The following is a 25,996-nucleotide window of genomic DNA, read 5'->3' as shown; positions in this document are numbered from 1 at the left end:
TAAACAATAATAGAATGCCATTTATTTAAATAGTTTTGGGTATTTTCTACATTTTCAAATATATTGATTTCAATTACAACACAATACAGCATGTACAGTGCTCACTTTGTATTGTTATTTTTATTACAAATATTTGCACTGTAAAAATACAGCCTTGTCTCCCCTAAATGTAAACAAACTTGTTCGTCTGAGCGATTGGCTGAACAAGAAGTAAGACTGAGTGAACTTTTAGGATCTAAAGTTTTATATTGTTTTATTTTTAGTACAGTTATGTAACAAATAAAATCTACATTTGTTAGTTGCACTTTCATGATAAAGAGATTGCATTACAGTACTTGTATAAGCTGAATTGAAAAATGCTATTTCTTTTGTTTATCATTTTTATAGTGCGAATATACGTAATAAAAATAATAATATCAAGTGAGCACTGTACAGTTTGTATTCTGCATTGTAATTGAAATCAATGTATTTGAAAGGTAGAAAAACATCCACAAATATTTAATAGATTTTGATTGGTATTCTATTGTTTAACATTGTGAATAAATGTGCCATTAATCACAATTAATTTTTTGAGTTAATCACATGAGTTAACTGCAATTAATCAACAGCCCGAATGAAAATTTATAGTTGAAAATTAAGCACACAAAATTTAATACATTTAAATTTTACGGTTCCTACATCAATCATAGCTTAGTACATCCTACTCATCAAAAAATACAACAGATATGTTAAAACAGTGTTATTTAGGTTGCAAAGGCAAGCCCTGAAAATTAAGGAAGTTTACAGTTGCCCAGGCAACTTAATTTGGCCCTCTTGTGCATATACATTATGATACAGTCTTTAATTAAATTGATCACAAGCTATTTTTTCCACAGGACCCCTGCCTCCTGCAATGCACACATCAGATGCACTAGAGGCAGAATTAATGTTGCACAAATAACTATAAGTCTGTCATTTGTTAACTTTGGAGTGCTTGACTTCATAAGCTGGATAACTCTCCTTTAATATAATTCCTTTGTATGTAATTATGATACGCAAACACGCACATTTAATGTAAACAAGAAAGCCACCTCTGCTGGATTTTGAAAGTACAAATGGGGCAAGATAAAAAACCATGCCTAAGAGCAGGCATGGGAGTATAGTAGCTGTGACTGAGAGGCCCTTTTATGGTTCACTACTCTGTATCAGCAGCTCATCAGGCCTGCCATACTCATTTCACCTCACACACTGGTGTCATGATATTTATTTAAAAGGTGACGTAATGTATTGTTTGAAATCTAATAACACACTGGTCATTGATGTGACTGTGAAATATTTGTAACAACTCTGTAGGTGAAATTATGGATACCCTCTGATATTATGTCCTGAAGACTATAAACAAACAAAGGTGACAAAAAAGGGTTTCCTCTGTATAAAGAGGAAAGAAAATATGGTGGCAAATGCCCTGTTCAGGAAAGAGGGCTGTGACTTGTTGCCTCTGGGTCAGCCAGTGGCTAACCATCCTATTGCTCTGTAAGCCCCCAGGCCCCAGGAGCGAGGGATGCTCAACTAAGGAACTGTTAAGTACACTAGTGATCAGGGACAGCTCCAGGGTTTTTGCAGCCCCAAGAAGAAAAAAAAAAAAAACGTGATTGCGATCAGCTCTACCGCTGCCGCTTCAGTCTTCGGCGGCAATCGGTGGCTGGTCCTTCGCTCCGAGAGGGAGTGAGGGATCCGCCGCCAAATTGCCACCGAAGACCCGGATGTGCCGCCCCTCTCTGTTGACCGCCCCAAGCACCTGCTTGCTAGGCTGGTGCCTGGAGCCGGCCCTGCTGGTGATGATGTAGTTATGAGCTGACTTCACTTTTTGCTTGGGAACATTTCTGGACTAAGCCCCTATTGCCCTTCTAAGGGGTTAAGACTGTAAGAGTGGTCAGTGGACACAGGGAACAGAAACTTTCTCTACCCACTGTTGGGGAGACTTGCAGCTACTTCAGGACACTGAAAAGGTCCATCGGGGCACTACTCCAGCCATGCCATTACAAAATTGTTGGAGAACGCAGGTGACAACCTACTTCCTAGGCAACATCATGATCTACAGTCAGAGCTGGGAAGACTACCTAGAACATGTAAGTGCCGTACTACAACCCCTCAAGGTGGTCGGTCTGAGAGTGAACCCTGCTAAATATCACCTGGGCTACCTACCTCAGGTACACACTGTAAAAAGACAAGATGCAAACCTTGGTGGCTAAGGTCCAGGCCCTCTAGATGTGCTCCATGCCCAATTCAAAGAAACAGGTAAGCCACTTCTTAGGGCTGGCAGGATACTACCAACGGTTTATTCCCAGATTTTTTACAATTACAGCCCGTGTTATGGATCGTCTTAACAATAATAGCCCAAAGAAGATCAAGTAGAAGAAGACTTGTGATGAGGCCTTTCAAACCCTTAAGGCCCACCTCTGCCAAGAACCAGTCTTGTATAACCCTGAAGTCACCAGAGAATTCCTGCTACAGTCTGATGCCTCTGGTGTGGGATTAGAAACCATTTTATTCCAGGTGATGGAAGGAAATTAACATCTTATCCTCTACCTTTGTTGAAAGTTATTTCCAAGGGAGAGGGTTTATGCTGTAATTTAAAAAAGAGAGGCATTGGCAGTGAAATGGGACTACATTTTGGGCGGTCACGTCACCTTAGTCACCAGCCATACCCCACTATGTTGGTTGTACACTATGAAGGAAACCAACCTCCTAATTATGAGGCGGTACCAGTCCCTCTAGTCCTTCTCCTTCTGCATCCATCACATGGCTGGAATAACCCACCTGAATGCTGATTTTTTTTTTCATGAGGTGGGAAAGAACCAATGCAGGAGGGGCATACCACAAATGAGGTTGTGGGGGGATGTGTGATGGAGCAGGGAGGTCTCACACCAACAGAGGAGATGTTGAAGAGACCCTTTGGGCCCCGCTAGCCCCACGCTGCTATACCTGCAGCCAATGACAAGCCTAGAGGCAGAATGAAAGGAGAGAACCTGGCTCAATTCAGGGCTGATACCTAAGGACTATGCAATTACTGTCCCACTGAGAAAACGGAATAAGTTGTGCTCAAGACTTGAGGCATACAGAACAATTTCCATCACCGCATGTTTAGGTAAAACCATGGAAAGACTGGTAATGGAGAGATTATTAGCGCACCTAGCAAGAAGTAGGTTCATAGATGGAACACAGAGTGGGTTCAGAAGAGATAGGAGTGCAATTGTCCACATTGTAAGGAAAGAGATAGAAGCACAAAAAATGCATGAGAACCAAAGAATTCATTATAGTAACCTTCCTCACCATAGAAAAAGCCTATGATGCGATATAGAGAGAGGGACTACTTCATAAAGTGGCCTCCATGGCTATTATAGGAAAAATGTACAGATGGATAATGGACTTCTTAAACAAAAGAACTATACAAATCCAGATAAGGAAAGCTTTTTCCAATGTATATTTAACTGCAAATGGAACTCCACAGAGAAGTGTAATTAGCCCAACCTTCTTTAACATCATAATAAATGATCTCCCTAAGGAGATGAGTATAGGAATAGTGATCACATTATTTGCGGATGACTGTGCCGTATGAACCAAAAGCACTGCCAAAAGAATCACTGATGCAGTTAAGAGAAGTGCAGAATGAGGAAACAGGTGGGATTTCAAATTCTCTATAGACAAACCTAAGGGAATGATCTTCACAACAAAGTCAATCCAAAAAGATGCAAAGTTATATCTATACAACCTATAGTTCTATAAATATAGTGAAAAATTACAAATTTGTAGCTGTGATATTTGATATCAAACTCAATTGAAAATATTAAAGCTAAGTGCAAAGGAAGAAGTAACTTACTTAAAAGTATCTCTAGAACATCCTAGGGAGTGGATAAGAAAATGGTGATAATGCTCTACAGAGTGCTAATTAGACAAATTATTGACTTGTATTGATGCCAGGCCTTTGGGTCAGCAGTCAACACAAATCTCAAAAAATTAGACTAAATCCAAGCACAGGCATTGTGTATTGCACATGGTGCCTTCATTACTTCACCTCGGTGTGTACTACAGAAGATAGTCAGTGAAATACCTATCACTCTTAGAATGAAACTCTTAGACTTAACCTTTTGGGCCAAAATACTAGTTTATAGTGAATTTGACAACACAAAGCTAATATGTAATGATTGCTGGGAATTACATGGAGGTTGGGCAGGACAAAAAATCAAAATTCCTAATGTAAACAGGGTACAGAAGTGGATAAAGGGTCTTAGTGAAAAGAAATGATTAAAAGAGACCAAAATCTATAGCTATGGGAAAATACTCTATCACTGGAAAACCATTTCCCCTGAGATAGACATGCAATTATATAATGAAATAAATAAATGGAGAAGACCGATAAATATGCAAGATATAGCAAATCAATATATTTTTGATAAGTGGGGACACTGTTGCCAAACATATGCAGATGACTCCAAAGAGGAAGGAACAGGAAGATTGGCAAAAGGTTTCTGTGTGCCCTCACTGTGACTCATAAGGCTAGCTAACTCTATCCACCTTTACCGCTGAGCTAACAGGAATTATGCTAGCACTAAATTGGGCTTTAGATGTATGGCCAGCTGCCCCCATCCTGTCTGATTCCTTATCAGGGCTGTAGGCAATGTACAGTGCCTGCCAGCAGAAGGGATATTCTTAATGAAATATTACTGCTAACAACCAAACTGGCACAATTGAATATAACTATAATAATAGCATGGATCCCAGCACACAAAGGGATAACAGGCAATGAATTGGTGGGCAAACAGGTAAAAAATACTATTAACCATGAATAAGTTGTCCTAGGAATCCCTGTAAGAAAACTGGAATTTAAACACCTAATCAAAAATAAGCTAAGAAAGGAATGTCAAGAACTCTAGGCAAATGAAACAAAGGGCAAACATTTCGGAGAAGTATGCCCGACATTTGAAAATGTTGATATAATCCAAGGCCCCGAGAGGAAGAGTGAAGTGTCTTTATTTAGCATTCTAAATGGATTAAATAGTAGTTCATTTCTAATTAACAAATATGAAATGGATTATGCGTAATATGTAAGGTCCAGGAAATGATAGATCATATCCTTTGGGACTGTACCACTGAAAGGAGGTGTTTATATAGAAAACTCAGAGGTCTTAAGGTAACAACATTTTCCTTGCAACATTTATCAAGAATACAAGGAAAATGTGGCCCAATATAAAAAGCTCTTCTGCAATTTTTTAAGAGTCTTAAGTCATGAACAAGATCTGAAGTACAGTGGATGGTGGTCATAGACTCAGAAATGAGTCTGTTATGCCACAAAACCCAAGAAATAGTAATAGTTCCGGTTTGATTGGCGAGGCAACAGGACATAGCTCTGTCTCTCCGTGTGAAGGGAGCTTTGCTGGTGGAGGAACAGGCCTGACAGTCAGGGCAGCCACTGGAGGAGAAGAACTTAGCCCTCAGGAGAGAGCGACTGTTTTGGACACTGGGGATGACCCCAGTAGTGAGTTGACTTTACTTTTTGCTTGGGAAAATTTTGGGGCTAAGCTCCTCCACCCCGCCAAAGGGGGTTAAGATGGTAGGAATGCTCAGTGGATGCAGAGGACAGAGACTTCCTGCCCCATTCCCCCACCCGGGATACCTGAGGCCCTATCAGGCTGCTGGGAAGATCCACAAGGGGCTGCTATTCCAGCCACACCATAATGGTTCTATATATTTAATTATGTTTCTGCTTGGAGCAAGACACAGCTTGCTTAAATTAACCAACTTAGAAAAAAACACCATGCTTTATGATTTGTCCTACTCTGAGTCAGGGCCGGTTCCAGGCACCTGCTAAAGAAGCAGGTGCTTGAGGTGGCCAATACCAAGGGGCGGCACTCCAGCCGCTATTGGGGCAGCACATCCGGGTGTTCAGCAGCAATTTGGCGGTGGGTCCCTCAGTCCCTCTCAGAGCAAAGGACTGCTGCTGAATTGCCGCTGAAGAGTGGAGCGGCGCGATTGCGCTGCTGCACCTTTTTTTTTTTTTGGCTGTTTGGGGCAGCAGAAAAACTGGCGCTGGCCCTGAGCCTACTCTAACCTTTTTAATCTTTATTTTAAAAAGATTTATAAAGTATCATTTTTTTTACACTTTCTACAGAGATTTTAAAAACACCTGCTCCCTCGCCCAAGGAACTTGTGCAAATGGAAAATTAAGATAATATTTAATGTGTGTCGTATAACTGGATGTAGTGTTTAAAATCTTCTAGTATAGCTTTTAAAAAAGGAAACAAGGAAAGTAGTTGAGGTCTGTGTCAGCATGGCTGCAGGACTCAGGCACTCTCACTTCTGGTTTCTCTCTTCCCTCAACATATTAACTTGTATGTAATTATACTATTTGCTAGCAAGTGCTTGCTCAGTAAAGAGACAAAACTAGGTAAAGCCCAGTGCAACTGCTTAAAAAAAGAGATTAATAGAAAGCAATTGTTGAAACAGTTCTGAACAATGCAAATAACCATTGTAAGAGCTGATCTACACACAGTTTATGTACCATTCTAACTATCTCAGTTTAGGAATAGATATGGTTAAAGCAATACAATGCCCTAGAGTGGATGGAGTTTTGCTAGTTTAAAAGTGCTTTTGTTGATATAGCTTATCTTTGTAAACTACACTGATATGAGTACCTTTATATCAGTATAACTGCATCTACATTAGGGGGCTTAACTCTGTGTTTCTAAACCAAAATAGTTAAAACTGTGCAGCAAGTGTGTGTAAACAATCCCTAAGAAAACAAAGAAACACAGACTTCATTATAAAAACAACAAAGACTCCTCGTGGTTTTTGCTGATACAGACTAACATGGCTACCACTCTGAAATAATTCATTATGTTACTGCCGGATCAGCTCTTTGCATTATAGCAGCGTTAACTCTTGTACAGTGTTATTAGCAACAAAAACTAAGTTTAGTGGCAGTTAAGGTTGCAACAAGACATACGCTATCCACCCCAAACCTTAAATGCATGGAAATAAGCATGCAAAACCTTAACAGTGACCTCATATGCTTTTATATCAATTATATCAACAGCACCTCTGAATGTTACACACTTTGTGCATTTAGGAAATTATTCTGCTGTAACGCTGCTGAGGTCACTGTTAAGGTTTTGCATTAAAGTGCAAGTTCGATGAAGCTGGGGTACATGGTACATGGCCATCCAACATCTTGACAGATGAAAAGAAACATGACAAAGTCAGTCAGTCAATGGTGCTTGACAGTCGTGTGGGAGAAGAGCCTGATGTGCAAGCGGCAAACCTTCCCACAGTGGCTACAGGTCCACTCTCCAGATGGAGGTTGGAGCAAACTCTCCTTCCTGGCTTGCCTATGGGCCTCAGCCTGGGCTCTCTGATGGCTCTCCATGATGACTTCTCCAGACTGAGCAATTCTGGGCAGGGTTCTCCCAGTTGTCAGTGGGAATGCTGAATGTCTTGAAACCTTGCTTGACCGTGTTGCTGTATTGGATCTTTGGCCTTCCTCTGCATTGTGGACAGTTCTTAAGTTGGCCATATTGCCAGGGGTGCCAGAAGAGGGGGCAAGGAAAACTCAGACAATGCTTCATTTTCATGCTGGATAGTTGCTTTCATTCTTAAATAGAGAGAGCTCTTTTGATGGACAGCCAGTTTTCAACAGGATTTTGTATATGCCATTCTTGCTAACCGTGTCAAAGGACTTTTGTAGGTCAACAAATGCTACATAGAGAAATGCCTGTTCATCACAGCTTTTTTCTTGCAACAAGCGCAAGAAGCTGGGGTACATACACACCTTTTGGTATCTGTTGCAGGTGGAAGTGAAACTCTTGTGGAGTGTATCAATAGTGTTTCAGGGCAATGTAAAGGTAGAAAGGAATGCACATGTTTTTCCCCTTATTTCCACTCTTCTAAGGTTCTGTGTCAATTAATCATGTCTTGTTGCAACCTTAACTGTCCCAAAACATAGTTTGTTTGCTGATTTCCTAGTTTTTTATTCAGTTTTAGTGTACCTCAGTAGATAGCTCTGCAGAATCAGAGAGAAAGGAAGCTGCACCTGCCTGAGATCACATGGAGGAAATATACTGCTAAAGCTGCTCTGGACTGCACTGCCTCTTCTGAAGAGTGTGAGTGCTGACACATCTCAGTAAACCCTGTATCTATATATATCCTGTTTAAGAATTACTGAAAGTAAGTACACCATGATCAAATTTCCATGCTTAGCAGTGGTGACAACCTGTGAGCTGGAGGGAATTTCATGAAGGAATCTATCTCATCACTCACTTCCTGAAACGCTCAGAGCCTCTTGTGGACTTCTGGGTGCACATGCCTGCATTGTACCAGCAGATCTGAGTACTGGGCTCCCTGTTCCTCCAGGCCCCCCATCTCTTGCCAGCATAAAGCATACCTCTCAACCTTCAAAGATGCCAATGTGGGACACCTGCAAATGTGATGGCTGCTATCTTGGCCAACACCATATCCACTGAACTGATGACCTACAGAAGTGAAAGTATGAGTCTTTAGCATGTTTGCTAAAGACCCAGTCTCTTGGAGTGAGAACTGTCAGACTCTCATCCTGTGTGGACCATGGGGGCATAGAGGGTAGGGTTACTAACTTTAGTTGGACATATTCCAGGTAGTTTCATCAGATGACAATCTTTAATTACAGATTAATATTTAATTCCTGAAGACTTGGCAACCCTAACAAAACACACGCTGACCAGTGGGTTACACAGGCAAAATGTTTTACAAACTAAAATGTGAAACATGTATTTTTGTGATTCATACCTACTTTTCAGATCATAGTTTTTCAGTCTGTTTTAGTCTTCTCTCTATTACATGCAACCATACCATCTCCCTACATAGAACAGCAGCAAGGTTTCAACACCTTGACCATCATCAGGTGCCTATCTTAGGCTGCCTTAGTACTTGAGCAACAGGAGTAACTGCTAACCAATAGAGGAGGACTTGACACTTTCCAAGTGGATTTCGCACCTGTTTACTAGTAAGCAGTAGAAATGGGTGATTAGGAATCCTGTATTCTATTCCTGGCTCTGGGAGAAGCATGTGGTTTATAGTGATTAACACAGGATAACCCAAACAGGTCTAGTCACCCTGAAATGCAGCATATGGAAGTGGCTAAGATTGTGGATTTTCACGTTAGACATGTGGTTTATGACCTTGCATAAGCTCTGTTAACATATTTTTAAAATGGAGAATGTTCAACAGCACTTCTCTTTTAGATTGAGGTTGTGGCCTTAGGCCCAGATTCTCAAGGTATTTAAGTGTTGCTGCACTCAGTGTTGCAATACCTAACTGATTTAGAAGCTGAAATCTTATTTTCAAAATTGATTTCTAGACACAAATTTAGATCCCATTGTTCTGTGGATTTAGCTTGATACATGTATTTTCTGTTATGGCTAAAAAGTTATAAATTGTTCTAACACAGCTGTGTAACTGATATTTTAGCAATCAGCAAATAAAGAGCAAACATGGCTAAAGAACAAGATCCAGACTGTCTTAGATTTCTTGCAAAAAATTAACAAAAGCAAGACACTCCAGTGTAAAATTGCAGGGGTGTTTGTGAAGTTATTCATTCCACAACCATATTATTTTCCATTCAAACCACCAAAAAATTTTTAATAGGAGTCAGTCTACATTGCCTTTTGGCATTTTCTATTTCAGTGAGATTTTAGCAAAAATTTGAAGCTCCTGTTAAACAGAGCTATGTAATGCAACCATAACTATGGTGCAGCTTCTACTGCACCATAACCCCTCAGTATTTCCAGTATGCTCCACAGCATCTACAGGTTAAAAACTGTCCCTTTGAGACTGAAGTACTCAGTCCCAAGCAACCAGACTCCAGGAATATTTCCACTAACAAGCCTGAATATAAAGTAAAACCTCAACCGTGAGAGCAGAGCCATTAAAGTTAACTAGTATTCAGTTTGTTACACATCTTAGACTAAAAGCAACGGGGTTAAGATTTGTGATTTATGGTTTAGATTGTTAGAATTGGAGGGGGCGGGAATCACTACTTTTAGTAGAGACTTCAAGTTAAACTCAGCTCAAAAATGGCTGAACCTATTGTATTCTTGCAACCTTTTAAAAACAAACAATAAAGGAGTTTCCCAGTCAAAACTAGAGACAAAGCTAGATTTGATATTGAAACTGCCCTCTGTTCTGCTGAGTGTTGATTACTACTAAGGATCCAATTTACAGTTATGGATTCTGTTATTTTAAAGGAACCTCTGACATCCTCAGCTTTAGCCTCTGCTGCAATGGTAGGGGCAGGGACTGGAGCTGTCTGCCACCACCTCACCCCCCATGGCAGCAACTCAGGCTTCATTTCACTCCAGTGGTCAGTGTCTCTCCCCCCCCATTATTTTTAGTGAAAGTCAAGGACAGGTTGCAGGCTTCTGTGAATTTCTGTGTATTGCCACAGCCTGTCCCTGAATGTCACTAAAAATAAACCATGACAAAAATCTTAAGTATTACTAATCAAAAGAAATATTTTAAACGGTTTTCATTTTGAGGTGTTTGACAGCCATTTTTACATTAGATCCTGCCCCCACCCTCAAGATTTTTGGCACTTGAAAGATTACACTTCTTATGATTTATGTAAAGCTCATGATAGGCACAGCTAACTCAATGTATCAAAAGGGCAAGCCTGGATAAAATACAGAGTTCCTTACTGAGTAGGAACAGGGGTTGAGGAACTTATGTCATAGGAATCTGCATTTTTTAAATACAGTTGTACAATTATATGCATGAGGACCCCCTCCCCCACAAATCAAAGCTACACATGCATTTACTGTGTTAGTATTTAACAACTGGATAGTCTTTGGCTTTGATATAATTTATCCATTCAAAATAGATATCATGCCTGCAACAAGCATGCCAGAAGACAAGAGCTTAAACAGTTTGTGCCCAGCCAGAAAGGTGGTTGGCCAATACAATAAGGATGTTTAGGTGCACATAAGACATGGCACTTGAATGTCTATGGGAAGATTAGATCACATGAATGTCTGGGTTGCTTACTTTCTTCTGTAGATATTTTTACAGAGGAGCACAGAGGATAATACTGAAGTAGTGCATGATTAGTTTAACTGGACTAGTAGAATAATATAAAGTCAATATAATAAAGAGCTGGCAATTTGTTTTAGAGTTTTATTAAATTCAAGTCATAAAAAAAGTTACAGCAAAGGTATCAAAGACAGTGTACATACAGACATCCTTAAAAACAAAGCCATATTCAACTGTACATGAGCCAGATAACAGGTATTCAGAGTTCTGTAGCTATATCCTGACAAGGCCAGCCTCAAAAAAAAGTGTATTTAGATTAATTTCCCATTATTTGTAGTAGGAAGTTTGTAATAGATGTATTACTGCAACACTTCTGCAGAGTCAGCTTATTGCTACAATCTCTTGGAGAGTTAGCCAGCTCCCAAATTAAACTTGTACCCCTCCCACCCCTCAAGATTGGCAACAGTGGTACTAATACTTATCCTATCTACGCTTATTAGAATTTCAGAGATCACTAAATCACATAATTTTTCCCTGTAGACCACAAACATATACAAAATTTAAATCCACACTTCTAGTCTTGTTTTAGTTCTGTTTGCCTTCTTGATAGTTCACGATTTGTCTTCTAGTGACTTCAGTTATGGGTTTAGTTCTCTTTGCATTTCATTCATTTCCTTTGCCTGGGGGGGGAAGGAAGAGAATATTAATGGTACAGATGTTGGAAGACAATTATATTTACCTCCTTAAAGGTCACTGGGGGAGGGAGGTGGCGGCAGTCACTCCCGGTCTCTGCATTAGCTCTGCCACTGCCCCAAACACCCTATCATAGCCAGCCATTTTCATCCCATGGTTACGTAATTTGTGGCCATAGCTTGGCATGCACTGTGCAGCAGTTTAGGGCCTCGCTTCACTCAGCCAAATAGAAAATAAAATCCTCCTTCTGCAAACACTTACTCGTGGGCTTAACTTTACTATTGTTAGTAGATGCTGCAAACAATTATGAATGGTTTTAACTCTGTTACTGGGAACTTAATGCCTGCATAAATGTTTGGGCTTAGTGCACCAAATATTCATTAACCTTGCTCATATAAAAGAGGTCTGTCACAATGCCATGACATGTTTTAGAGTTACTTTTCCCTTTTCCAAAAAGAGAGTGTTTATTGAGTATCAGTGCATAGACCATAGTCTGCAACCAGGAGATCTAGTCAAATCTGGTGATGCTGCTGCTACTATTACCACTGATATCCCACAATGCTAGGCTTGCCAGTGCTACTTCAAGGAACCCAAAATTTGAATTTTTCTTCTGCTTGGCAGAGAGCAGAAGTGAACAAGTTTTAAGCTAGATGCTTTGTGCCTCTCTCGTTTGAGGCCTCAGTCTCAAGGTACAGAAGTACCAGACAGAAGTTCCTCTTGGCATCAGACTGCCCCTATTGCCAAGTACATTACTTGTATATAGTCATCATCCTGTGGAGATTAGGAAAGGATGTACCTAAACAGGAATACAGACGTACAATAACTGGTTTATTGCACACCAAGTGGCCAGCAAGTATTAAAAACCATGAGCTCTGGCCACACTAAGTCATTGCAACTAGAGTCACTTGTATACGAACACAAAGCGTTGACATTTGTTTTGCAACCCACACAAAGAAATTTTGCCTTAGTTGGAAAACGAGTCTTTCCCCCTAGAAAAATCCTGAGGAAAGTGACACTCCACACCTTTAGCCTTCAAAGAAGTCTGTATCTAATGAAGTGGTTTTGATCCTTTAGAACTTACCTCAGCCTTCTCATACTTTCCTCTCCTTCTCCTAGTGATAACCTGTAAGAGACAGACAGGTTAAACAGTTAAGTCAAGCATCACAATTCAGTGTTAAGCTTCAAGCCCGCTCAGTGCTCTAAAGTTTCCCAAACCTTGACTCCTTAAGGAAGGGAAAGAAAAAAAAGTTTCTGCTACCCACTTTACTACATTGGACTAGCAGATTTTAAAAAAAAATCTCCATCCAGATACAGATTTAAGTTATCCTATCTCCAAAGGATCACCTACTTGTGTGCTGCACCAGAGCTCTAGAGAGAACAAAGAACAAAAAACAGGCTTTTCATTCAGCGACTGAGCTCAGAAGGAGACAAGTGTGAAGTTTGTCATTTGTTTTATATAGTCAGATTACAGACTGAGTGCAAGTGATTTTACAGAAATCATTTCCTGCTGTAATATACATGATTGCTTCTCTGTAGTCTTCACTAATATTTCCCAAACAGTGTGCCATAGCACACAGCTGTGTGCCATCAGGCCCAAACAGGTGTGCTGTGGAATTTTTTAAAAGGTACATGTGAGAACAAGTGAGGGACCACCACCTTTTGATTAGTCATTGTCCTTGCCTATTCCAGGGCAGAGCAACCAACCAGAGCTTAATCTCTCTTCCTCCTTCCCCTACTGTGTGAGCAACAGGTCAGCTCCTGTGCCCATCCCCTTCCCTCCTGTAGTCATTGGCTGGGGAGGGGGTAGGAGGAGAAGGAAGAGCCCCTGGAGTTCGAGGTGTGCTGCAGCGGACAAAAAAAATGTTGGGGACCACTGGTCTAGAGTGCTGGCACAAAGTGTACATTGCCAGTATTACTAGACTTGTTTGCAACCAAAAAAAAAAAAAAAAAAAAAAAAAAACTTACCAGTACAATAATTCCAGCAACAATTGCTAGTACCACCACTACAATGACTGCAATAACACCAGCAGTCAGACGTTTCATGGAAAACTCTGGGGGCTTTTCATCAACATAGTAGATTAGAGCTTGATCAAATTTTAGAGGTTCTTCACTGATGTTTATCTGTAGTGTGCCACTCTGAATTAGAGAGTCACCTTTGACCTGTGGGAGGTTGAAGAGGCACTTATTAGCACACTGCTCTTATGCAATAATCCATTTAAAAACAATGTTGGATACAACTCAAATTATTAGCCAGTACACTTGAATATAATTGTTCGAAGTCACTGTTTTGAAAGCAAACTATTAATGCAGTCTTACATCTTTTTCAAAGTAGTAAGCCACGTCAGATATATCCACACTCTTGGCAGACTTCTGGGAAACATTTTGTTTCAGTTCAATAGTGATATAAGGTTTTTCATACTGCAAGAGTAAAAGCAGTGTTACTGTTATTACTTCCTTGTAAACAATTAGAGTGATAAAAAACAAGTTATTTATAATGCTTTAAAGCAATTCCATAGTTATGCTCTTTTTAATGTTACTGATGAGCAGTTTTACAGATTGAGAACAAGATGGAAATACCAAAAATAGGACACTAGATGCTGCTTAACTATTGCATGGTTCAAATACAAAGTTATCTATATGGTGGGAGGAGGAATTTTAGAATTCTTTTGGACAGTAAATGGATGAGAATTTGCACCAGCCTTTACTCTGATTTTTCCAATTCATGAGCAACTCAAGATTTTGGTCATGTCTGAAGAGATTGTCAGGACAGGATTCACAGGAAAGGGAAGGTAGGGGCAGCGTCTCAGAAGCATGTTCTGAGTAGGAGTAGATTCCCCACAAACAAGGCACATCTCTCTTCCCTTTTTGGGAGCGAGAATGGAGAAAATCCAACTCTAGGCACTGCCTACCCTTCAGTCTCTACTTTAGTCAACTGAATGATTACACTGAAACAATACTTTCATCATTGCTATTCAACTGGAATATTCCAATTTAACAGTGTTTTATAGTCATACCAGCACCAAAATGTTTGCTTTGTAGGAGTTCAATCTTAAAATGATATTAAATTGACTTCCAGACACATTTCTAAGTAAAGAAAAAGATACGCCTCTTACCACAACATCAGTTATATACTCTGGATTCAGCGAGTAACGCTCCTTAAATTCATTTTTGATGATTCTGCAAGAAGATTACAATATTAAAATGTAGCAACTCTAAGTTTACACAGAAGCTAAACTGCCACCCAAACATATTAGGAGTCTTCATTTTCATGAGTAAGAGCCCTATAGGAGGAATTTTGTACAACATATAGCAACAGCTTCAATGGCAATTGGGACTTTCATGGGAGTGTATGATAAAGCATTGTGAAGGCCAAGTCAAAACTTCTAATGAAGTGAGTCAGGTATTGTGACACTTGCAATATTTGCCCCCCCCCCCTTTTTTTTTTTTTTTTAAAACCCACCTCACTCTCAAGTGAATATATGACAGTTTTAATCTTAAAATTTCTAGCTATCACAGTTGCAGGGAAGAACAAGATAGTGGGACGCAAGTGTAACTCAAAGGCTCAAACCGGAAGGCCAATTATTTTTGGTGTTCTAACGACAATATTGCCAAAACCTAAAAGTTTGTATTTTATTTAGTTTAAATTAGAGCTGTTAATTAAAAAAATAATCACGAGATTAAAAAATTGTGATTAATTGCAGTTTTAATTGCACTGTTAAATAATGGAATACCATTTAAGTATTTTTGGATGTTTCCTACATTTAAAAATATATATTTCAATTACAACAGTGCTCACTTGGTACTATTTGATTACAAATATTTGCACTGTAAAAAAATATATATACATTTGTACATATTGAAAAATACTAACTGCACTCAAAAACACAAAACAATAGAAAACTAAGTGCCTACAAGTCCTCTCAATCCTACTTCTTGTTCAGCCAATCAGTAAGATTATCTCCCGTAAATGTAAACAATGCTGCCCACTTCTTATTTACAATGTCACTTGAAAGTGAGATCAGGCATTTGCATGGCAGTTCTGTAGCCAGCATTGTAAGGTATTTACTTGCCAGATAGCATGAAGGGGCATATAAATGTTTAGCATATCTGGCAAGTAAATACCTTGCAATGCTGGCTACAGAACTGCCATGCAAACGCCTGGTCTCACTTCCAGGTGAGATTGTAAATAAGAAGTGGGCAGCAGCATCTCTTGTAAATGTAAACAAATTTGTTCAGCGAAATGCTAAGACAAACAAGAAGTAGGACTGAGTGGACTTGTAAAACTTTAGAGCCTATGTAGTTGTTGTTTGGAAGTGAAGTTATGTAACAAACAAACAAAATCTACATTTGTACGTTGCACTACAGTACTTGTAAGAGGTGAATTGAAAAAATACTATCTTTTTTACAGACCAAATATATGTAATCAAAATAAAAGTGAGCACTGTACATTTTGTATTCTGTATTGTAATGGAAATCAATACATTTGTAAATGTAGAAAAACATCCAAAAATGTGAATAAATTTAAAATGGTATTCTATTAAGAGAGTGTTAATAACTTGATAAAAAAATTGCTGCATTAACTCAGTGATTAACTCAAAACAAATTAACTGCAATTAGTTGACAGCCCTAGTTGAAACATACTAGTGAAAAACAAACATCCTCAACGGCATACTATAGCACAAATAGATGTTTTAATTTGATGCACTTACTCCTTCAAAAGAGAAGCATCCACAGCTGTACTTCTCTCACTGTGTTTTGTTTCAATGATGATCCAGCTGAAATATAAAAGCCAAGCAGTTAGAGCAAATATTTTAAGTATCTACAAAGTCAGGTACACCAATATATTAAAATATTTTGCCTACTCATGTTCTGAGATCAATGTTAACTGATTTTTATTTTAAAATTAAGTTCTGAGCAAGAAGAACTAGAAACTGCTTTCCACCATTCCCTGCACATTCACAGACGTATTAAATGAAGTATCAAATTATTTTAAAACTGATTAAGTTATTAGGAGGTTAGGACCACTGGATTCTTGGTTCACATATACACTCCTAAGTTTTCCCTTATGTACAAAATACAGAGGGCAAGTCATGTACTATCAGAATATGGCACCATAACGTGTTACAAGACTGACCTTGTTCTGACTAGTTCACTGCACTGCAAGTCTGTGTCACTCTTTTCAGTTCTTCTTGCTCCAGCAGTGTTCACGCACCAACAGGAAGTTCCATTGCACTGCCTAGCCTTGAAGTTGCCACTGTTTTCACAGTCAGGATCATAAATGCCATCGTTGTCTACATATGCATGTTTTGGTTTCTCCCTACGACCAGCCTTCTTTAAACCAGCCATTTCTGCCTTCATCAGCAGACATTTTGAAGTCACTAAGAACAGTTTAAAAAAAAAAGTTTCATCTTGAAAGTTACCAGAACCACTGGTTCAAAACATCAGCGACTGGTTTTGGTTTGCTATAAGTAGAATGATGTTCTATTGAAAGGCAGCAACTGTAAAGCTGCTAAAAGAAATATTACACAAAAGTCATCTGTGGAAGGTCTTACCAGGAGACACAGGACAAGGATTAAAACAAAAAGGGGGGGGGGGGGAGTATATACATAGATTTGGATAATGGGAACTTGTTTAGACATGACAAACAAATTTGACCTAGCTCAAAAGGTTTATAACCTTTTCAATCAGTAACAGAGGGTTAGGAAGCTTTCCCCCAAGGGTGAATTATTCCTTAAGTGCCCATTTTGTGGCTTCTTGTCCTTTCCTCTGAAGCAGTCAGCACCAATCACTGCCAGAGCAGTCCAGTGGTCAGACCTAGTAAGGTCTCATCTATCACATGAAAGGATAACAGTAAGCAGCTGCCCAAAGCAAGGAGTGTAGGCGATACTTACGTGTGTCACACCTGACTGAGACTTCTGACCCAATGGATGTGCACCAGCAGCCGGTAGCATTGCCAATGCAGTTGGTTGTGCGTTTGTTTTTGGCACATGTACAACCTAAAAGAGATTAAACCCCCAAGGACGCCGTGAGTACTTAACCCCCCTACAGAGGTGGCCCGCGTCCCCCCCGTTACACAGTCTGCGGGCGGGCGCCGAGCCAAAGCGCAGCGAGTGACCCGCGCAGGCCAACCCGCGCCCGGCGGAGCGGGAGCTGGCAGGGGGAAGGTCTCGGCTCCTCAGGCCGTGCCGAGCCCGGCCCCACGCCCAACCCGCGCCCGGCGGAGCGGGAGCTGGCAGAGGGCAGGTCTCGGCTCCTCAGGCTATGCCGAGCCCAGCCCCGCACCCAACCCGCGCCCGGCGGAGCGGGAGCTGGCAGAGGGCAGGTCTCGGCTCCTCAGGCTATGCCGAGCCCGGCCCCACGCCCAACCCGCGCCCGGCGGAGCGGGAGCTGGCAGGGGGAAGGTCTCGGCTCCTCAGGCTATGCCGAGCCCAGCCCCACACCCAACCCGCGCCCGGCGGAGCGGGAGCTGGCCGGGGGCAGGTCTCGGCTCCTCAGGCCGTGCCGAGCCCAGCCCCGCACCCAACCCGCGCCCGGCGGGCGGGGTCTCGGCTCCTCAGGCCGTGCCGAGCCCAGCCCCGCACCCAACCCGCGCCCGGCGGAGCGGGAGCTGGCAGGGGGCAGGTCTCAGCTCCTCAGGCTCCATGCCGAGCCCAGCCCCGCACCCAGCAGCTGGTCTCACCCCCGCCCCCGCCGGCCAGCCAAGTATCCGCCCTGCGCGCCCCTCCGCGGGGAACTCTCCGGGCTCGGCACCGCACGCACCGAGGGGCGGGGCGGTTCCCGAGACCCAGCCAGGTGCTCGGGGCGCGGCTCAGCCGCACAGAGGGCACCAGGGCGCGCCCGGCCCGGCTCCCGCCCCCGGGGGCTCAGCCCCCCGGCAGCAGGCGGAGCCCGCACTAGCCACAGCGAAGCTCGCCTCGCCCTGCCGCACCAGGAGCCCGGCCGGGAGGGCCCGTTCTGGGGCGCGGGACCGAGCGGCAGCTTCCCGGGCGCGGGCCCTACTCACCCTGGTCCTGCTGAGCCCAGCACACAGCGGCCACCAGCAGCAGCAGCGCAGCCCCGCGGAGCGGCTCCATGGCGGGTGGGGGTCGGGGGTCCGGAGCGCTTGGCCCTGTAGCTGCGGGAGAGCGACCTGTGCGTGCGGCTCGGGGAACCGCTCCCAGCGACTGCCTGAGCTGCCTGACGGGTTCCGCAGGTAGTGCCCTGGCCGCGCCTCCCGGCTCCGGTTACACCCACCTGGGGCCACTGCTGCTCCTCCCCCTGCGATCGCTGGCGCTGCCCCACCCGGCCGGGCCGGGCTAATAAACCCGGCAGCGCCTGGGCGAAACTGAGTGACTCAGGGGGGGAGGGGTCCCTGCCTCACCTGGGGCGCCCCGGGGCTGGCGACCATATATAGCCTCTTCCGGGGGTGGGGGGAAGGGAGCGCTCACCTGCGGGGGGGTGAAGCAGGGAGACAATGGGGGTGGGGGGGAGCGCTCATCTCGGGTGGGGGGTGAAGCCAGGCGACCATGGGGTGGGGGAGAGCGCTCACCTCCGGCGGGGGTGAAGCCCGGCGACCATGGGGTGGGGGCGCGCGCTCACCTCCGGGGGCGGGGTGAAGCCGGGAGACAGTGGGGTGGGGAAGTGGGGAGCGCTCACCTCCGGGCGGGGGGGGGAGGAGCAAGGCAGAAGGGCATTGAGGGGGTAGCAGTAGGGGATCCAGGGGACGGGACCCTCTGGCCCCGAGGGGCTTGGCCTGGAAACAGGTAACGGCATATGATGGCCCTGGGTAAGCTGGGTTGGAAAGAGAGGCGGGATCTACAGGGCAAGTAGAGGCAAGGGGAAGCGAGAGGAGAGGAGGGCAAGGTGCATAGAAAGGGGAGGGAAAGGAGGATGGAGGAAATGAGGAACGTCATGAATGAAAACAGGACATGACCTGCACTAGAGGTTTTGCTCTCCAGGACAAGAAGAAACTGTTACTCATCCTGGAGCAATCCCTGCCTTCTGTTGGTTTTGAGGTGTGGGAACTTAGGTTGTCACTCACTTTTCTATGACCCCTTCGCTAGTGGAATAAACATGCCCCTTTCTCATTCGTGATACCTATGATCTAATTTTTTAAGCTCCTCTCAGATTCCCAGGTATCCCAATTGTTGTACTGGGCTGTTTGTGTGTTGGCGTAGGTATGTCATTGTAGCTATTCCAGTATAACCTATAGCAGGGGTCGGCAACCTTTCAGAAGTGCTGTGCCAAGTCTTCATTTAGTCACTCTAATTTAAGGTTTTGTGTGCCAGTAATACATTTTAATGTGTTTAATGTGTTGTTCTATAACTTTATAATATATAACTAAACTATTGTTGTATGTAAAGTAAATAAGGTTTTTTAAATGTTTAAGAAACTTAATTTAAAATTAAATTAAAATGCAGAGCCACACCCCCCCCCCGGACCGGTGGCCAGGACCTGGGCAGTGTGAGTGCCACTGACAATCAGCTCGCGTGCCGCCTTTGGCACGCATGCCATAGGTTGCCTACCCCTGCCTTATAGCATACACTCAGCATACACCAGTGGAAGGAGCAAAGAATCCTGTGGCACCTTATAGTCTACAGGATTCTTTGCTGCTTCTACAGAACCAGACTAACACGGCTACCCCTCTGATACTTGACACCAGTGGAAGGGTTTTCTGTCCACATAGTAACAGAACCTGCTCAAACAAAGGCATGGTTTACACCTAAAACTTAGGTCAACCTAGCTGCATTGCTCAGGGCTGTGAAAAATTTGATGCCTTATGCAACATAGCCTCCACTGGAGACACAGTTAGGTTGATAGATTTCTTCCATTGACCAGCCACTGCTTTTCAGATAGGTAAATTAACTACATCAATGGGGAAAAAATCTATCCATCAATGTAGAAAGTGTCTATGCCCCAGCTGCAGTATCATGGCTGTGCTGCTGTTGTGTAGACATACCCAAAGTTAGTTGTGTCAACAGAAGCACTCTCCTATCAACATAGCTGTGTCCACACTGGGGGTTAGGTTGGAATAGCTATGTTGGTCAGGGGTATGGGTTTTTTTTACAGCCCAGACTGATGTAGCTATCATGATCTAATTTTTAAGTGTGAATCAAGCCCCAGTTTAGCTATAGCAGAATAATTTGTTCTAAAACTATTGATTTAGGAAGGGGTTTTTAACTTTATTTAGGAAGTTTTAGTAGATTTAAAAATCCTTGCTGTATAAATATCAGAAACAAAAATAACCATTACAACAATGAGCTTTTGTTTAGAGAAATATACAGTAATATAATCTATTTAACTGGCTGTTACAATATTACAGTGAGAATATTTACACTACGCATGACATGTTTCTGGTGATTTTATTAAATTGAGAGACATTCAGTGGCAGAGGCCAGGAAAAAATTAAGTGAGCATGAAGAGTGGAGGCAGGACGCGCTGCTGAGGCTAATGGGGGAGCAAATGGACATGATGAAGCATCTGTTGGGGGAGCAAATGGACATGATGAAGCATCTGTTGAAGCTGCAGGAAATCCAACAAGAGCACAGACTCCCATTGCATCCACTGTATAACCGCCTGCCCTCCTCCCCATGTTCCATAGCCTCCTCACTCAGATGCCCAAGAATGCAGGGGGCAGGGAGGGTGCTCCAGGCACCCAGCCACTCCAAGCAATAGAAGGTGTCATTCAAACAGTTTGATTTGTAGTGTGGCTACAATAAACAATGTGGCCTTATCCTTCCCTCCTCCCCCACCCCACCCCACCACATCCGGGCTACCTTGTCCAGTATCTCTTTTTTTTTAATTAATAAAGAAAGAATGAATGGTTTCAAAACAATAGTTACTTTATTTTGAAGGGGGAGGGTGGTTGGCTTAGAGGGAATTAAAATCAACAAAGGTTTGCATCATGGAGGAACACACATAACTGTTACACTGAAGCCTGGCCAGTTATGAAACTGGTTTTCAAAGCCCCTCTGATGTGCAGCATGCCTTGCTGTGCTCTTCTAATTGTCCTGGTGTCTGGCTGCTCAAAATCGGATGCCAGGCAATTTGCCTCAACCTCTCAACCCACCATAAACGTCTCCCCCTTAGTATCACAGATATTATGGGGCACACAGCAAGCAGCAATAACAATGGGAATGTTGGTTGTGCTGAGGTCTGACCTAGTCAGCAAACAGCACCAGTGAGCTTTTAAATGTCCAAAGGTACATTCTACCACCATTCTGCACTTGCTCAGCCTATAGTTGAACTGCTCCTTACTACTGTCCATGCTTCATGAGCCATGGGAGCAAGGGGTAGGCAGGGGTAGGTGCGACTGTGTGGTGCTGCCGGCTGGGAGAGCAGCCTGAGGCAGAAGCCTCCAGCTTGCATGATATTCCAGGCAGGACTGAATCTCCATGAGACAAAACATAAGAAGAGAATGATCTGGAGTCTCTGGCTCCCATTTGATGTTCTAAGAGGAGGATGGCCATGTCTGTCCAGGCGCCACTAATCGACCTCACTGAGGAGGGTTCCAAGGAGTCCTCCCAGAGCAGCAGTACCACGTCTGCAAGCAGCACCCAGGAGGACCAGAACGGATCCCCTGAGCTTGTCGCTGGGGAGCAGAAGAGCAGGGGAAGTGGTGGAATACCAGGATGGGAAAGATTTTGGAATTGGGGAGCTTGTGTGGGGGAAGATCAAGGGCTTCTCCTGGTGGCCTGCAATCATCATCTCCTACAGAGTCACATCCAAATGTCAGGCAATCTCAGGAATGTGCTGGGTGCAATGGTTTGAGGATGGGAAGTTCTCTGAGGTTTTAGCAGACAAGCTGGTGGGTCTGATGGCTTTTAGGCAGCATTTCAACCACTTCATGTTTAATAAGCTGGTTTCCTATCAGCGAGCCATACACTATGCCCTGGAGGTTGCTAGGAGCCGGGCAGGGAAGACATTCCCAGAACCCCCGGCCAAGCGGCTAAAGATTAACTTCTGCAACAACAGCAAGGAGCAGGTGGAGGAGGGCCAGAGCAGAAAGCAAATGGTTTCCGAAGTCACAAACAACAACAGGAGCCTTGAAGACAGTTGTTTATCTTGCAGGAGAAAAAACCCAGCCACATTCCACCCGCTGTTTGAGGGGGGCCTTTGCCAGACTTGCAGGGATCGATTCCTGGAGCTCTTCTACATGTACGACAAGGACAGGTACCAGTCCTACTGCACCGTCTGCTGCGAAGGCAAGGAGCTGCTGCTGTATAGCAATGCCAGCTGCTGCAGGTGCTTCTGTGTTGAATGCTTGGAGGTCCTGGCAGGGCAAGGTACCTCGGCCAAGGCAAAAGAGCAAGAGCCCTGGAGCTGTTACATGTGTCAACCACAGAAGTGCTATGAGGTGTTACAGCGTGTACCGGATGGGAATGTACAGCTGCAAGACTTCTTTACTAGCGACAAAAGACAGGAATATGATGCACCTAAAATCTAAGAAGGCCTGCACATTTCCCACAGTCACTACCCTTGATAACAGAACATCAATGATTGTATTGGCTACTTGGATCACAGCAACCCCCACAGTAGACTTGCCCACAACAGCAGCGGTGACGGTGAGCTGAGTGGGCTCCATGCTTGCTGTGGTATGGCGTCTGCATGGGTAACCCAGGAAAAAAGGCGTGAAACAATTGTCAGTCGTTGCTTTCCCGGAGAGAGGGGTGACTGATGACATGTACTCAAAACCACCTGCGACAATGTTTTTGCCCCATCAGGCATTGGGAGCTTAACCCAGAATTCCAATGGGCCCGCACTGGGATAGCTACCCACAGTGCATCACTCCGTAAGTCGATGCTAGCCACGGTAGTGAGGCCGCACTCTGCTGACTTAATTTACTAAGTGGGGACATACGCAATCAACTGTATAAAATTGATTTCTAAAAATTGACTTCTATAAAATCAACCTAATTTCGTAGTGTAGACATACCCTTAGTTTCTGTTCAAACACCTGCAACATATCACACCCAAGTTCCATTTTGCTTTTACTTATTGAGCAAACAATAATAAATAATGAAAAATAATATTCAATTTGCTTTCTGCAAATCCAGTGCATTTTTCCCCCCAAATTATTTTATAAACACAATATCCATAGAAATCCTGGTATATTCTCAGACAATTCAAGAACAAAAAAAATGGTTAAAGATATTAAATATACTATTTGTTATGCATATGTCAACAAGCTGTTGTCTTTAGTTCTGCTGTGGGATGTATACAGCAGCAATGTATTTGTGCACTTTGATTCTAAGGAATTTGAAGAACACTTCTTCTGTTACTGAAGTATCCCCACTTCCTTTCCTTTTAAATTAAAAAATGCAATCTGAGTGTTATCAAGCTTGTGGAAACATACAAAATAGAAGTTAGTACCAAAAGGTATTTCAAAGGTAGTGAGTATGACCCTTAATCTTAACAGAAAAGCTAGTTTTTTATTTTTAAATATCATTGGTTTCCCAGAATATAAAAGCAATACCATTGGAAACGTAAGACAGAGGTTAGGTAGAACACATTTTTTAAATATTTTCTAAACTTCTGTTTTAGCTTTCTAAATAAACTTCATGGCAGAAGAAAGGCAAAATAAATAAAAAGACCTTTCTGAATAATTAAAAATGCATTAGCAGGAAAACTTTCTTTTAGGAAAGTTGAAAGCCAGGACAGAATCCACCTAGGTCTGTTCCCCCCTTTAAATTAGAAGCTGTAACAAACAGTATGTTTCCTAATAGTGTTCTAACTTCCTCTTAAGACTATTTATATTAGTTGTTCAATATAAATATGTTGCCTTTGACAGCATAATTCAGGGCTGAACATGCAGATACTCAATGCCTGGAACTCAGTGGCTGCAGGATAGGTCTCTTCATGTAATCTGTCTTTGCGTATCCTTTGTTTTTGTATTTGACACTAGCTCAAATAGCCTAAGCCTTTAGTGTCATCCACTCAGGCCTTTCAAGTCACATGAGAAACTGGTTCAGCTGGATCTGAGCTGAAACACAGTTCCTTAGCTTGCTACTGACCCAGTGTGAATGGGATTTCTATATCCTCTCACTATTTTGTGTGACTCATTAATGTCCCTTTGTGACTTTTTTTTCAAAGAATGCAGACCTAACGTCATCAGCCAAGCCCTGCAATCTGCAAATTAGTGGGTGTGGATGGTTTATAGACCCTGACCCTAGATTCCCACACTGCCAGTGTCACAAATGATGACGTTGTTGAGTAGGGTGAACATCACCAGCAATAGAGAGAAATGCCATTGACAATTGTAAAGCTCCGTTTTTCCAAGTATATTTAATTGTTTATTCAAGAGGAGATTATTTCTTACCCTATCATTTATCAGGTTGCTAGGCTGAACAAAATGGGCCTTGAAAATGAAGAATATTGATTACTTGCCTTTTGCTATAATTTCATTTCACAGGAATGTGAGCAGAAGTGAATAAAATATTAATCCTTCTTACTCTCATGGGCCCCAATCCTGTAATGAACGCTGCACAAGCAGTCCCCTTTGCCTAACACTAAGAATTTGGGCATTAAGTTGCAATTTTACAAACTCTTACGAGTGTAGTGTATTAAAGTGCTCTCTGCAGGAATATGCTACTTATGTGTACTGAGCATGCTCAGTACATCTTCTGAAGCCACTGACCCTCACCCTGCCCATATTAGCCTTAAGATTCTGCAAGCTGATTTTGACAGGGGTTAAAAAGTGGCAAAGGGGGCGAATTGGAGCACGGGGGCGGGGGGGAAGGGGTGGCCAGGGTCTGAGCAGGGAGTGGAAATTTACTTGGTTGGGGGGTCAAGCAGCTGGAGGTAGCATTAGGAGAGGGGATAAAGGCAAAATCAGGAATGGAGGGGAGAGGCTGAGTTAAGCCCAGAAGTGAGGCACTGGCAGAGGGCAAAACCCTGGCACAAGCAGGGGCAGAGAGGGTAGCAGTTACCCCAGTGGCACCGAGACACCAATGCTTTGCAAAATAGTTTGTTGGCGGGGGGGGGGGGGGGGGCAGAGGATCTTTTATTTGAGCGAAGTGGCTTTTTTGTATGGTCACACGAACTGAGCATGCTCAGTAACGTCTGCTGTAGCCACTGCCCTTTACCCTGCCCTTATTAGCTGTAAAAATCTGCTGACTTCCCTTTACAGGGGCTAAAAAGGGGCAAAGGGGGCAAATCGGAACAGGGGGCGGAAATTGACTGGTCAGGGGGGTCAAGTAGCTGGAGGCAGGATTAGGAGAGGGGCCAAAGGACAAAATGAGGGCTGGGGGGGAGCAGGAGCTAAGCTCGGGGTGAGGCACTGGCAGAGGATG

At 43.2% G+C, this 25,996-nt stretch overlaps 1 protein-coding gene and 1 pseudogene across 1 annotated transcript; one reads left to right on the top strand and one right to left on the bottom strand.

The window, feature by feature from the left end:
• Nucleotides 1-11,164: 11,164 nt before the first annotated feature.
• Nucleotides 11,165-19,045, bottom strand: EPCAM (epithelial cell adhesion molecule). The gene is made up of 9 exons (XM_039528597.1): nt 18,731-19,045; nt 17,619-17,723; nt 16,862-17,105; nt 16,437-16,502; nt 14,841-14,904; nt 14,044-14,145; nt 13,693-13,887; nt 12,809-12,850; nt 11,165-11,714 (listed from the first exon to the last, which is right to left on the bottom strand). Exons 1-9 carry the CDS (start codon nt 18,798-18,800, stop codon nt 11,673-11,675), a joined length of 930 nt encoding a protein of 309 aa, XP_039384531.1. The 5' UTR covers nt 18,801-19,045; the 3' UTR covers nt 11,165-11,672.
• Nucleotides 19,046-19,634: 589 nt separating this feature from the next.
• Nucleotides 19,635-23,152, top strand: LOC120400574 (annotated as a pseudogene).
• Nucleotides 23,153-25,996: the final 2,844 nt, after the last annotated feature.

This window comes from Mauremys reevesii, linkage group 3 (genome assembly GCF_016161935.1).
Source record: "Mauremys reevesii isolate NIE-2019 linkage group 3, ASM1616193v1, whole genome shotgun sequence".
NCBI lineage: Eukaryota > Metazoa > Chordata > Testudines > Geoemydidae > Mauremys > Mauremys reevesii.
Note: the sequence above shows the minus strand (reverse complement) of the source record. Positions and strands in the feature narration are given on the sequence as shown.